This window comes from Xiphophorus maculatus, chromosome 10 (genome assembly GCF_002775205.1).
Source record: "Xiphophorus maculatus strain JP 163 A chromosome 10, X_maculatus-5.0-male, whole genome shotgun sequence".
Taxonomy (NCBI): domain Eukaryota; kingdom Metazoa; phylum Chordata; class Actinopteri; order Cyprinodontiformes; family Poeciliidae; genus Xiphophorus; species Xiphophorus maculatus.
Window position 1 is genome coordinate 2,466,694 of NC_036452.1, and position 13,507 is coordinate 2,480,200.

Sequence of the window (13,507 nt, forward strand, 5' to 3'; positions counted from 1 at the left end):
TTAAATAAAACTAACTTACAGGTAACTTTCCAGAAAGATATAGAAGCTTGTTTTAAGTAAATATTTTCTTAATATTGATGGAAAAGTTTCACTGGCAGATTATTTTACCTATAGCAGGACCTTTTTTCCAACATTCTCACCAATATTAAGGAATTATTGACTAAAAACAAGCTTCTTTGACTTCCCTATTTTTAACGCTTTGGAACTTAATCTGTTGTTACACCCATAATTATGAGTTGTAAAGTGAAAAATACAACTCTTTATCTTATAATTATGAAGTTTTCTGTCAGAATTATGACTTTTTATTGTATGTTTATTTGTTCTTTATTTTCCCTTTGGGCTCAATAAAGTATTTTTGATCTCGTAATTATGACAGTAAAAGTCAAAGTACATTTTAACTGCTTTAACGTTACTCAAAAATAACGCAAAATAAAATAGCAGCAAAAATTAATCAAGGAATAGAAATAATCATATAATAATTTCCTTGTCGCAGTAACGAAGACATCCTGTTACGTTGCAAAAGGAGGCGGGACTTGTGCTCTTCTGCTGCATGTGATTGGTGCGTGACGACAACGGAAGTTATTGTTGTTTCTCTGCCGACTGTGTTCGTGTTTTAGCTCCATATTCTGCAGTATGGAGCAGAACAATGGTAGGTGAATGACAATGGAAATACAATCAACAATAACCGAGAATTTATATCTGCTTACAGCTTGTTTATTGTCACAATAACTGAATATATTAATGTATTAAAATGTAGCTGAATTCACTGAGCTGCTAGCTAAAGCTAACTCTGCAAAAGTTTCTCTTCTTATTATAAAGTTGATAGTTTGTGCTGTAAAACGTGAATTCATTAGCTACGTTCATGCTAGTGTTCGTTAACCAGTGATTCATGTTAAACTCTTGCTATATGAGCCATATAACTAATTTGCTCAAATATACAGTTTATTAAAGGCGGTTGTCATTGATTATGGACGATATCTATGCCGTTATTTCATGTTAGAGGGGAGTCTGGCCCAGGTTCGCCATGTTGTTTTGGTTCTGTCGGGAAAAGGAGGAGTTGGGAAGAGCACCATCACCACAGAGTTAGCTTTGGCTCTGAGGCATGCAGGCAAAAAGGTGAGTCTGCAGACACAGACCATCTGCTAACTCTGGAAAAACTGAAATCTTCTAGAAAAAACTTGGAAAACTTCCGAGTTTGAAGAGTCCAAAACCTACTAGAAAAAATTTGAGAAAAAACTTGGAAATGACTAGTTTGAAAAGTCCAGAAAAATACTGAGATTAATTGAAGAAAATTTCAAGAAACTCTTTTAAATTTCAGATTATTTTTTCTAGAAAGTCTTTCACTTTTCAGAATCGGAGATTTCTGTGCTTTTCTAGAAATTTTCAGAGTTCATTGTTTATTTTTGTGTTTTTATTATAAAATAATCTAACGCGCTGATGAACCTCCATGTTGTTCAGGTTGGGATTCTTGACGTTGACCTTTGTGGGCCAAGTATCCCCCGCATGCTGAGCGTCGGCCGACCAGAGGTGCATCAGTGCGACACCGGATGGGTCCCAGTCTACACAGACGCTCAGAAGAGTCTGGCTCTGATGTCCATCGGTTTCCTGATGGAAGACCCGGATGAAGCTGTGGTGTGGAGAGGCCCGAAGAAAACCGGTACCACCAGATCAGACACTGGGTTTTCAATCATTAGACACATTTTAACCATTTATTAGTAGTAGAGAGGAACTGAAAGGAGTACACTCCTGCACAAAATGTCAGAAATGTTGATATTCATCTCATAGATTTTCTAGAAAAAGTTTATGATTAATTGCAGACGTTTTGTGGAAAAAACTTGGAAATTTGGGTGTGAAAAGTTGAAAATTTACTATACAAATGTGAGCTCAATCTCAGAAATATTCTTGCAAACACAAGGAAATTTGAGTTTTTCTAGAATTTTTTCCATATTTCAAAATCAGAAATGTCCACATTTTCTCTATAGAAGCTTGAAAAAGCAAAACTTTATCAGTAAATCTGATTTCTGTGGGTCTAATAATGTTTAAGTCGACAACAAAATAATTCATCTGAGAAATTCTGGCAAATTTAGACCAGAAATAAATTTTTCTTGACGACCGTGGCGGCCATTTTGAATTTTTCAGCTGCTAACGGATTTTACCCATTAGCAAAATGCTAGTTAAGCACACAGTATTTCTAATATGTCAGTTTATGTGTTACCTTATTTAAAATGTGTTTTTGTCATCTAGATAATATGATCTTTGTAAACTTACAATGAAATAATTTCTTCTGAATGGATTAAGAATAAAAATACATAATTTCTGGGGGATTTTGTGGTCCATAAAAGGATAAAATTAGAGAGGACAAATTGTTATGCAGCATGATTTGCTCTTGAGTTCCTGGACTGAGTGTTGCTCTTTCCAACAGCTTTGATTGGCCAGTTTGTGTCGGATGTAGCGTGGGGGGAGCTGGACGTGCTGCTGGTCGACACGCCGCCGGGGACGTCGGACGAGCATCTGGCCGTGCTGGAAAACCTTAAAAAACATAAAGTGGACGGAGCCGTTTTGGTCACCACTCCTCAGGTAGAAATTAAACGAATGAAATGGGAAAAAAAAGAAGCAAGAATTGAATTATTTTGTATCGTTCCCTCTGGTCTTTGCAGCTGTTTCTTTTCGGTTCGGATCCCAGTGATGAAATCAAATGTTGGAAAATGTTTGACATGTTATTTCCCTTCCTGTTTTGGTTGCAGGCCGTGTCTACAGGGGATGTGAGGAGAGAAATCACTTTCTGTAAGAAAACCGGAGTTCGGATCCTGGGAATTGTAGAAAACATGAGTGGCTTTGTTTGCCCTCACTGCTCCGTAAGTAATCCTGGTTAATAAACCATAATTACATGACTCTGATCATTAGTTTATATATGAAGTCACATAAATATTGATTATGATTTGGAAAAGCTGGAATGTGTTTATAAAATGTTGCCTATTTGCTACAGGAATGCAGCAATATTTTCTCAAAGGGTGGCGGTGAAGAACTGGCCAAACTGACCGGATCCGTGTTTCTAGGTGGGACTTGTAGTTGTAGTTTCAACTAACAGCCACAAGATGGCAACAAAAACCCTTCAGTCTAAAGTTCATACTGTCAAAATGGTCGATCACGTTCAGCAAGAAGTTTGTAGTTAAGGTCTGAATTATTAACACAAAACAAATAATTTTGCCATGGAAATGATAATAAATTACATTAATAGTTTTACTGTTTCCAGGAGAACAAAGTTTGATCAGATTTTATTGTGGCGATTCACTAATCAAGCATGAATGTTGACCATAAAGAGCAACTAAACCCCAAATCAGGTTTTTTGGCAGATAAACTCTATTGGTTGCCATCGTAATGTTTCTGTGCAACTTGTTGCTTTTCAAAAGACAGTTGCTAGCAGGTCTGAAAAGTCGCTGGTTATTTTTTGTTGCCCTCCCGACCCGCCGCCCACAAAAAAGAAACTAATTTGTTGCTTGCTGCTCTTTTGAAAAAAAAATAAAATATTGATTCCCAGTTGGTTTTTTGAAGAAAAAAAAAGTTGCTGGATTTGTCGTTGGTTGCTTTGTTGAAAAAGAAACAGCTCCAGCAAACAATCGTCTCTCATTTGTCCAGACATTTTGTACGAAGCAGAACAATGGTCGGGTTTTACCAATAATTTGGTTATTCTTTAAACTTTCGTGTCACGTCAGTAAAATAAACGGATCAAACTCATTGGAGATTCTGTTTTAGTTCATTAAGAGTTTTAGTGATTAAATTTGTATCTCAACTGTAAACAAAACTAAATTACATTGATCAGGTTTCTGCAGGTTGGTAATGATGCCTAAAGTGGAACATAAACGTTTCTGAAATGTAATTACAGTTTCCTGATGGTTTGATTCTGGTGCTCTGGTTGTAACGGATGTTCTGATTTCAGGTTCGGTACCGTTGGATCCGCTCCTCAGCGCCAGCATAGAGGAAGGCAAAGACTTTGCACAGTCATTTCCTGACAGCTCCACATTCAGCGCCATCAGCACAATTTCTCAAACGTTACTCAACAGCCTCCAAACAGACTGATTTTTTTCTGAATTCAAATATTTGTATCGTTGTACACATTTCTCTTGTATATTTTATTATTGGTCGCATAATCTGGGTGTTTCTTTTCCTTTAAATCAGTTCTGCTTCCTGTGGTTTTTGATGTTGAAGCAGCAAAGCATCATAAACTGAAAAACGCAGAAACTGAAGACATTTGTGTGTTTGGAAGTCAGTCAACAGTTGGAATCTTTAATTGAGAAACTGATACATCCAGACCTTGTACAGGATTATTGATGGACAGCAATTCTAGTTCCAGAAAATATGCTCCAGATTAAAAAAAAATAAATTGCATAACTTTAAAGCTAATCATGTCTGATTTCTTTTTTCTTTTTAATTAAATACATCTTGATCTGGATAAAATCTTCTGAGCAAGAAAGCACTGAATCCCATGAGGGTTTTTTTTGTTTTTAACGCCTGGGATGGAGGAACAGCCACAGATGAGATGGTCGTGAAAAATGAGGTGGAATGTGGAAATCACAGCGGCGAGACCCGACATCTTTAATGCAAACAGCAGCAGCACTACGAGGAAAAAACACTGACGTTTAAAAAACAAAAACCCAGAAATGTTCATAAAGCTACACGCCACCAGCGACAGACCAAAGGCAATCTTAATCAAAAAAAAGAAAGAGGAAATCCAACCACTTATCACAACCCACAGTGCATTAAACCTAGTGATATTTATGTATTTATATATGTATAATATCTTGGACAATTAGACTTTTGCTGCATCTCAACAGTTCAGTGAACACGTCATTATAAATAAAAATCAGCAGAACAAAAATCTCAAGTCCATACATGTTTTTTTACAAACAGATCCTTGTGATTATTGTTTTTAATAATAATATTACAGCTCCCAGGTTGATGTGGGGAAAAGCAGAGTCGCTCTGAAGAAAGTGGAGGGAGAAAACGAGTCTTTATCCGACAATTTCTATTTTTTTCTTTAAACACACGCACACACACACACAGGACAGACAAATCACTACAATGCGCATTTACAAGTTGACTATCAAATCGGGACGACTGTACACATTGTTGAGAAAAGACCATATTTATGGAGCCAGTATTTCATTTCCTCCATATTTTCTCTATTTTTCTTTTACACTTTTTTCCCTCCAGCAGCAACTTTAAAAGGACCGATGAAGCGGCTTCGTGTTACTTCGTGGAGAGGATGAGGGCGACGATGAGCCCGTACAGACCCAGGACCTCGGCGAAAATCAGGATGAGGATCATGCCCACGAAAAGCCGGGGCTGCTGGGCCGTTCCCCGCACGCCGGCGTCGCCCACGATGCCGATGGCGAAGCCGGCCGCCAAGCCGCTCAGGCCCACGCTCAGCCCGGCGCCCAGGTGGAGGAAACTCCTGCGCACAAAAACAACGGTCAGAAACGGTCACTAAAATAAGTCGACAGCAGAAGTTTTTATACAGAGATTAAAGAAGCAATTAAACCACTGGAGTAATGAAAAAAAACCCAAACGTTTAATTAATAGTAAACATCTGACAGTATTAAGGTCATAAAAATAAATTAAAATTGAAGGAATAAAGTCATATCATGAGAATAACGTTGAAATAATACAAGAAGTCGTAGCATTATGAGAATTTCGTCGTGATTATGAATAATTAATCTTTTTTTAAAGTCATATTTCGAGAAGTCATACAAGAATAATTTGGAAATATTATTGTACGAATAATATTGAGTAACATAATCCAGTTACACCGGCTGCGATGTTCGCAGCATCAATTTACGAAAACATCGGAATACAAAAACGTCAAATTATGAAAAATGTAAAAAATTTTGAAAATAGTTATATTTCGAGAAGGCTTTTGAAAATATAGTACAAAAAGTTGTAGTGTTAAGAGAATAAAATTGTAATATTGATTTTATTCTCATTGCTACAACTACTTAAGTCTCATAATTCTAACAGAATGAAGTAGTAACTTTATGGGAAACACAAAAAAACAACTATTTTTTATTAAAACAATTTTTTTCCTCCTAATTTTAAGATGTTCTAATAAAATTGTATTTTTATTCTGCTAACATAACAATGTTCTCGTAATTATTTCATCATACTTTTCAAATTTCTTTTAGGGTTTTAATCATTTTAAGCCTAATCGCCCAGCTCTACATTAAATGTTATAAATATATTAACAGGAAAATTCAGAGTTAGACAGTCTTATACTATGAAAATGAAATTAAAAACGTATCGCAATATAAGCGTTTCATATCAGTTGATATTGTCAATCATTACGTGTTTTTTTTTTTTGTTTTAAATATCTAGAACATTTCCAAACTAGTGTCAGAACCGTTCCCGTTTTATCCAGTTTTCTCTCCACATTGTTTCTATTTTTTAGCAGTTATGAGGCAAAGTGGGGAAACCTGAAACTGCCCCAGTTACTCAGCAGGTCGTTGCTAGGTAACCAAAGTTGGGGGAACTTGAAACTGATTCTTACCCAGCAGATTGTTGCTAGGCAACCCAAGAACGAGCCAGATAGTTGATTCCAACAACCTGGAATATTCTACATGTTGAATGCGCTACCAGTTGTATTATCTATTGCGGTATATAAGGTTATTGATTTATTGGTGATGAGAATATTATTGTAAAACGTATCTAAACATAAAGCTTACTTGTAAAGAGTGATTTTGTCTGAGATGTTGTTGGCGATCAGCACTGCTACTACCAGCCCGTAGATGGCTATGATACCAGCCATGACCACGGGGATGATGGACTTCATGATGAGCTCCGGCCGCATCACAGACATGGCGGCGATGCCTGTGCCGCTCTTAGCCGTGCCGTAGGCCGCTCCCAAGGCTGGAATGACACAAAAACAAACACAGGCTAATGGGTTAGCATCAGAGAGGCTAGCAGGCGACAGAAACAGTGAAGCACAGCTGGAAAATAAAGCAGAAGTGGAACTATTGTATCAGATTCTGTTCCTCTAAATAAAACCCATCATGGCTTCATTGGGGTATTTCACCTTTAGTCAAAGGGAAACTATAATCAACTTTTTACTAAGGCTTTAAGAGGGATGGGCCTGATGGAAAAGGGCATCAAAAGAGGAACATCACACACAACCAGCAGACCACAGAAGCCGTCAGCAACAGTACGAAGCAAACGGCCATTAACGATTGATTCAACAAGAACCTGCAGGCGAAGCAACAAAATATTATTTTAGTCGATTATTCTGATTAATCCAATTTTAAAAATTGCCACGTTCTGCGGATTTTTCATTTAACCACTTTAGCTTTTTTTTAATACAATATTAAAAGTATAATAAAATATCCAAATGAACAATTTATAATAAATATTTTATTGCCTAAAAAGCTAAAACAGCATCCTTTAGTGAATTTGAAGCTAAACTTTGCCACTTGCTGCATTTTGGCTGAAATATATTTACAGACAAAACCTTTTTTATTATAATTATTTTAAACATAAAACATATACTACTTTGTATATTTTCTTAATTATTGCTCTGTATGTTTATTCAGCAATTGGCTGAGAAAAAACCTCAACAAATTATTTGTATTTACCAGTTTGTGACTATTTGATTACTTTTTCCTGGCATTTGTTATGCAGGCATTCCCATGAAATTATTATTTAATTCTCCTGATATTATGACTTTATTCTGGTAATTAACTTCATTTTCATAATTAAAAATATAAATAAATCTTAGACTGGCCACAATATTTAATCTTAGAGTTAATCCGAATTAAAAATCTAACATTTGTCAAACAAGATGGCGGCTCTGGATGCTGAACTATGGAAACCAAAAGAGCACATTGGTTTAAATTTTTTTTTTTTTTAAATGAAAATCTGGATTTTCCAAAAATTAAATTAATCTCCCTTCCTGCAGGTGGCAGTGTTTCTTACTTCTACTACACTGCTGTCTCTTTAGTTGAGGTCTAGTTAAAGTCTGATGGAGTAACAAAAAGTTTTATTGTCAGAAGACATGAGAGCAGAGACAATTACTGCAAAAAATATCAAAGAACTCCTTTTTTGCCAATATTTCTAATGTGGCGCTACAAAATTAGTGATTTTAATTGTGCAAAAGGTAAAGAAATAAAAGTGAAATTTTGCAGGGACTGAGATATTTGGGGGACAATTGTTCAATTTCTTCATTTATTTTGAAGCTTTTTAATCTTTGGTGACCTTCTGAGCAGGATTTTTTGAGAAAATTACCTCCAAAGACAAAATGATGCTGATTAAATCTGAAAAGATTCCAGATTTCCCAGCCTGAAGCGTTTCTGCACTGGGAGTTTCTCCTGCTAACTACAGCAGGCTGTTCAGCCGCCATGTTGCCTCCATCTCTCCTGATGCAGCGCCATCAGGAGAGATGACTGAAGTCATCAGTCAGAGCGAAACGTTTAGCAAACCAAAACAAAGAAGCAGTCCGACTTTAATCGCTTAGAGCAACGTTGATTCTCAACCAAGCCTGAAATAAAAACGACAGCATGGTCAAAAGACGCAGAGTTGCTAATAATCAGATTAAATATTGCCTTAAATGTCTGGCTGGACAGAGATGTGGATGACTAAGGAGAGAACCCCCCACCAGATTACTGTCATCCTGTCTCAGCAGGAAGATTCTGTGGAGGCAAAACCTCTGGATTATAATCCTAATCTTCCTCGCTCCCTACCAGAGCATTTGGGAAATGGGACGCCCCATGACGTCTGATGACATCAGAGCAGAAAGTGCTCTGAAAGTGCTTCAACCAAAGGGTGAAAATAAAATTACAAATTACAGCAGGGGGCCCTCTGAGTTAGAGAGAAAAACCAGAAGTGGTTTTTACCCAATTACAGCGTAGAGCTAGACCAAACAGAAAAGGAAGAACATTTTTAAAGTAGTCTTTCAAAATGTGCAGTGTGAAAACATAAATTACAGCAACAACTGCAAATTAGGGCCATTGTAAATAGAAGAAAAACATTTCCGCCAAATAAAAAAGAGAAAAAGAAAAAAGAAACTCAAATGGTTTAATATAAAAAAGTGGAACTTTGAGCTCCAAAAGTTGGAAGTTTGCTAAAAAGAAAATAAAAATATCAGAATTGCTCTAGAAAAAACATGGAAGTTTCTTTCATGAGTCAGAAATTTACTGGAAAAACAAAATTAAAACTTTATAATATATATATATATATATATATATATATATATATATATATATGAACTCTAAAAGGAGCTCTTTAGGATTAATGAAGTGTTTTTGAATTAAATTTACAATAATGACAAAGTAAATAAGGTGCTACTGAAAATGTTTAAGTTTGTCATGTGAAGCAGAGCTTCACACATTTTAAATCAGGACAAGTGAAACATGAATCTGTGAACTTTTCTTTTAGCAGGAAATGCAACACTTTACCACCTGCCAATGCGTCTTTGCTTTTTTTTTTATTTTATGTGAATGTCTCCACTCTGCAGGATCTTTCCATCTGAATCCCAAATGAAGAATCAACACAATCCCAGCCCTTCTTTCTGCAAAAGCAATCCTCTAAAATGATTAATAATTACAGGAAAAAGCAGAACTTAAAAATCAACTGGTTGATCATTTATAAGTAGTGGTGTGCAATGCTGTATATTTTAGTAACAATCGCACCAATCATTATTATTTGGGTTTGATATATAAAACTTCTCAATTGTAGGTGTTTTTGTGGCTTTTCCTTTTAATTACTTGGTTAAAACTAAGGACAGAATTTGGACAAAGTTTATAGATTCCTACAAAATATTTTAGTAACATACTTGCACAATAAACAGAAAATAACTGTATTTTTACTTTAAATAAAATGAAAGAAGAAAAAAAAAATCTAATTTCAGTGTAAATCAAACCAACAAAACTTGAGCAGAGGGAAACTGAAACTAAAGTATCGATCTTACCACTTATTGATCCGATACTGGTATTTTGGATCAATCCACCCACCTGCACTGGTGAGTCAAATACTGATTATTTTTTCATTAAATTAATTAAAAATAGTAAGTTACATCATTCAGAAACTATTAAAAGTAATAACAGCGCCACGTCCTCATAAGTTTGATATCTTTTTTAAACAACAAAAGTTTTTTTTCTTCTGATTTGGTTTTTTGATGCATAAACCAAAATCATTTTGATGCACTTTGAGTTTAATATAATAAATAAGCATGTATATAAATACAAATGACTGTATATTTTTTTGTCTCCATCAAAAGACATGCATCACATTTTTATTTTTATCCGCTATACAGTCAATGGGGACAAAAAGTCCTTCAACAAAGCTTGAAGTTAGCAAAGTTTGAGTTTATATCAAGTAATATCTTAAGTTATATCATAAGCTACAGTTTGTCAAGTTTTCTACCAGTTATCTGAATTCAAATCCGAATTTCACCCATAATACAGGATATAATAATAATATGCCGATATCTGATAGTGACAAACATTAGCGTGAAAATTAGCTTCTGACTCACTTTTAAATCAGGAATAGTGGAAAACTAGGAAATAAATCCATAAAATCACCAAGTGTTAAAGTCCATTCAAAGTAGCACTTCTTCAAAAGTTTGATATATTTTTTAAAAATCTGAATATTTTTTTTCTGAACACATCCACTGCCGATTTATACATGTTAAAGTTTAAAGGTGTATTTCAGGGAATCACTAGCCAGATGGCCAAGTCAGAAGTCTCATCATGTGATAATCATGTGACTTCGTCATTCCTTTGAGGAATAGGAAGTCAGCCAGCTGATCACGGTTTCTGATTGATGTTTAAACTATAAAGAAGCTTTTTTAAAAGATTTATTTTAAAAAAGCTTTAAAAAAAAAGATATCAGCATGAAATTAAAGCCACACCTTCATGTTTACTAAATATTTTACGCAGCGATTGCCTAATACAGCTTACGTGGGATGGTGTGTACTCGATCTCTAATGTATTTGCTCTATGATCTCAACTTTTAACATTGCTTAAGCATCAACTTTGCAACACTTTTTAATTATTCTTAATGAATTTGTAAAGTGTAAATGGCCGCTTTGTGGCGAAAGTAGCAATTAGCTTAATCAGCTATTAATGCACCAACCACACGATTAAATTTAAGGAGAAACAAGTTAAAGTTGGTCGTCAAATGTACAGTTCAATTTTGTTTTCTGTACGTGTAATATTATAATTATATAACTCATGTTTTGTCCTTTCGCTTTGCCAGAGTAATTTGATGTGAGGCTAGCGTCAATGCTAACTCACACAGCTACCACCAGCTAGTTAACCAGCCTTAGCTCGTTATAGCTAGCTATGGTTAAGAAGTGAAAGCAAAGAAACCCAATAAATACAAATAGGTCGGTTTTAAAAATCATTTTAAATCTCTTTCTGCCTTACAGCTAGGACAAATGACAGCTAACGATTAGCAATGAATCGCTAGCATTCCGGATAGCTAAATGGGCTTTAAGAAGAGCACCGCGGTTAGCAAATGACACTTTATGGGATTTAAGCTCATTTATCTGTAAATACAAACAGACATTTGAGCGACAAACATTAAAAATCATTTAAAGAAAGTGTGTGTTACTTACCGCTGAACACCATAGCCGCGGAGGCTCCCATCACTGCGAAGAACGGTGAGTACTCTGGGGTTGTGCCCGACATTCTGTCTCACTAAATAAAGTATAAAAATAAAGCAAATGTACAAAAATAATAACAATTAGCGATGAACCAAAAGAGGAAATGCGCACTTTAAAGGAGGCAATGGAAAAGGCCACGGGCTTGTGAAGCAACGGCGGGTAAACCAGGAACCGTCCAATAACCTAACTACCAGTGTAAACGGGAGAGTCACGACTCCTGAGATAAATAGCCGGCGCAGCAGCACAAAATGGCGAACCGGAAAGGATCACCTGACTGACCGAATGGATGGAAACTTTCAATTCACTCGGCGACGGGGAGGTTAAGACAAACTTTTATATTAAACACTGCGACGTAGAAAATATATTCAAATTGTAAGTAATAGTTCAGTGTTAGAAATAAATGTATATATTCGATGTTGTGTTCAAATTTGTTGCTTATTTTCATTGTAGTTATCAGAGGTTCACCCCCCCTATCAGGCATCCATTTGGTTTGCTCCGTGGCAGGCTTTCCCGTTGATATTTACGTCATATTAATTGCAAATGCGGGGAAACCTTGTAAATCTAGAAATTCACACATATTTTCTTAAGTGTCTACCTAAAATTTTTTGATATTTTTCTTCAAATAATTATTAACATTTTAGCTAATGAAGTCAATGAGGCAAACTACTATGGGAGATCCTGTGCTGTTATAGGACACTGTTGACCATGGTAGGTATTGAATAAACTTTAGTACTTGACTGGTTCCAATCTTACCTAAAGAACAAGGATTTTTTGTGCCAACAGGTAACTTCTCATCAGAGCTAACAGAAATCACATGTGGGGTTCCACAAGGTTCCAGCTTTGGCTCCCTGTAATTTAATATTAGCTTGCTCCCACGGGTTCAGATAGCAACAAATAATACAATAAGCTTCTGTTACCACTTCATTAAAACATGAAAAAAAATATTAAGTTCAGGAATAAAAAATATATTTTATTTGCAGAGTGCACAGAATCATTATCATTTAATAATTTGCTAATTTAGTCAGGTGGTGACATGTGACAGCATAATGACTATTTTAATAGTCAATGGGTGGGGGATAAAATGGCTCTGCTGCACAAAAAGAATAAAATTATGAATAAAAATGTTATTTTAATTAATGCATTTTTCTGTTTTACTTTCAAAAGTCCTGAGCTGTAAACTTTGAATTGTGTTTCTGGTGCGTCCATAAATCTAATGCGCAAGCAACATCCGCAAACAACAGCAATGGATGACAAACACACGTCTCTTGGCCCAGTGTGTCATGATTTGGTGGTGAGGCAGAGGCAGCAGACTCAGGTAGAGGTAAATAAGATGGTTTAATGAAAATCAAAGTCCAAAAGACCAGGTAGCACAAAAGGAGCGCAGGGCAAATGCTCACAACTGGTGACACAGGCAGACTAGACAAACAGGACGAGGAACAAAGAACACAGGTGGGGTTAAATACACAGAGGGTAATCAAGGAGACAAGAAACACCTGGGAACAATCAAGGGGAGACAGTACAACACGGAGACTAAGAGACACAGAAACTCAAAATAAACACAGATAAGGAACAGATCCTGACACAGTGGGGGTTAATTTCTGCTTTTAAAAACAACAATTTAATGGGACACTGGAAAAGACCATTTTTGTGTTCATGTTGTGCTAAGAACACTTTGCCTATTAGCAAATCTATTCAAGCTTGAAATAACATCTCAATACTCAGATACTGTAATTAAAGGTGCAGTATATAACTTTTATAAAACAATGTTTATTACATATTTGTTAAAGCTGCATGAGAAGATAATCTGTGAAAAGATCAATCTTTACCTCCTCCCTGATCCACTATTGCCATCTGAAAAAA

General features: G+C 35.8%; 2 protein-coding genes across 2 annotated transcripts; one reads left to right on the plus strand and one right to left on the minus strand.

Annotated features, from left to right (window-relative positions):
- Window positions 1-544: 544 nt before the first annotated feature.
- On the plus strand, window positions 545-4,401 carry nubp2 (nucleotide binding protein 2). Its single transcript, XM_005814377.3, has 7 exons — window positions 545-649; window positions 1,001-1,116; window positions 1,459-1,657; window positions 2,423-2,577; window positions 2,745-2,855; window positions 2,987-3,056; window positions 3,938-4,401. The coding sequence occupies exons 1-7, from the start codon at window positions 634-636 to the stop codon at window positions 4,075-4,077; spliced, it is 807 nt and encodes a 268-aa protein (XP_005814434.1). The 5' UTR covers window positions 545-633; the 3' UTR covers window positions 4,078-4,401.
- On the minus strand, window positions 4,271-11,894 carry LOC102230164 (V-type proton ATPase 16 kDa proteolipid subunit-like). The gene is made up of 4 exons (XM_005814376.2): window positions 11,759-11,894; window positions 11,600-11,681; window positions 6,717-6,900; window positions 4,271-5,452 (listed from the first exon to the last, which is right to left on the minus strand). Exons 2-4 carry the CDS (start codon window positions 11,670-11,672, stop codon window positions 5,248-5,250), a joined length of 462 nt encoding a protein of 153 aa, XP_005814433.1. The 5' UTR covers window positions 11,673-11,681; window positions 11,759-11,894; the 3' UTR covers window positions 4,271-5,247.
- Between the last annotated feature and the right edge of the window lie 1,613 nt (window positions 11,895-13,507).

Excerpts from the sequence above, each read along its gene's own strand:
- nubp2 (XM_005814377.3), top strand. Across the intron at positions 2,578-2,744 it reads TTTTGGTCACCACTCCTCAG|GCCGTGTCTACAGGGGATGT; the intron begins GTAGAAATTAAA and ends TTTTGGTTGCAG. Across the intron at positions 3,057-3,937 it reads GACCGGATCCGTGTTTCTAG|GTTCGGTACCGTTGGATCCG; the intron begins GTGGGACTTGTA and ends TTCTGATTTCAG.
- LOC102230164 (XM_005814376.2), bottom strand. The coding sequence starts at position 11,672 with ATGTCGGGCACAACCCCAGAGTACTCACCGTTCTTCGCAGTGATGGGA. Across the intron at positions 6,901-11,599 it reads CGCGGCTATGGTGTTCAGCG|CCTTGGGAGCGGCCTACGGC; the intron begins GTAAGTAACACA and ends GTGTCATTCCAG. Across the intron at positions 5,453-6,716 it reads GACAAAATCACTCTTTACAA|GAGTTTCCTCCACCTGGGCG; the intron begins GTAAGCTTTATG and ends TTTTGTGCGCAG.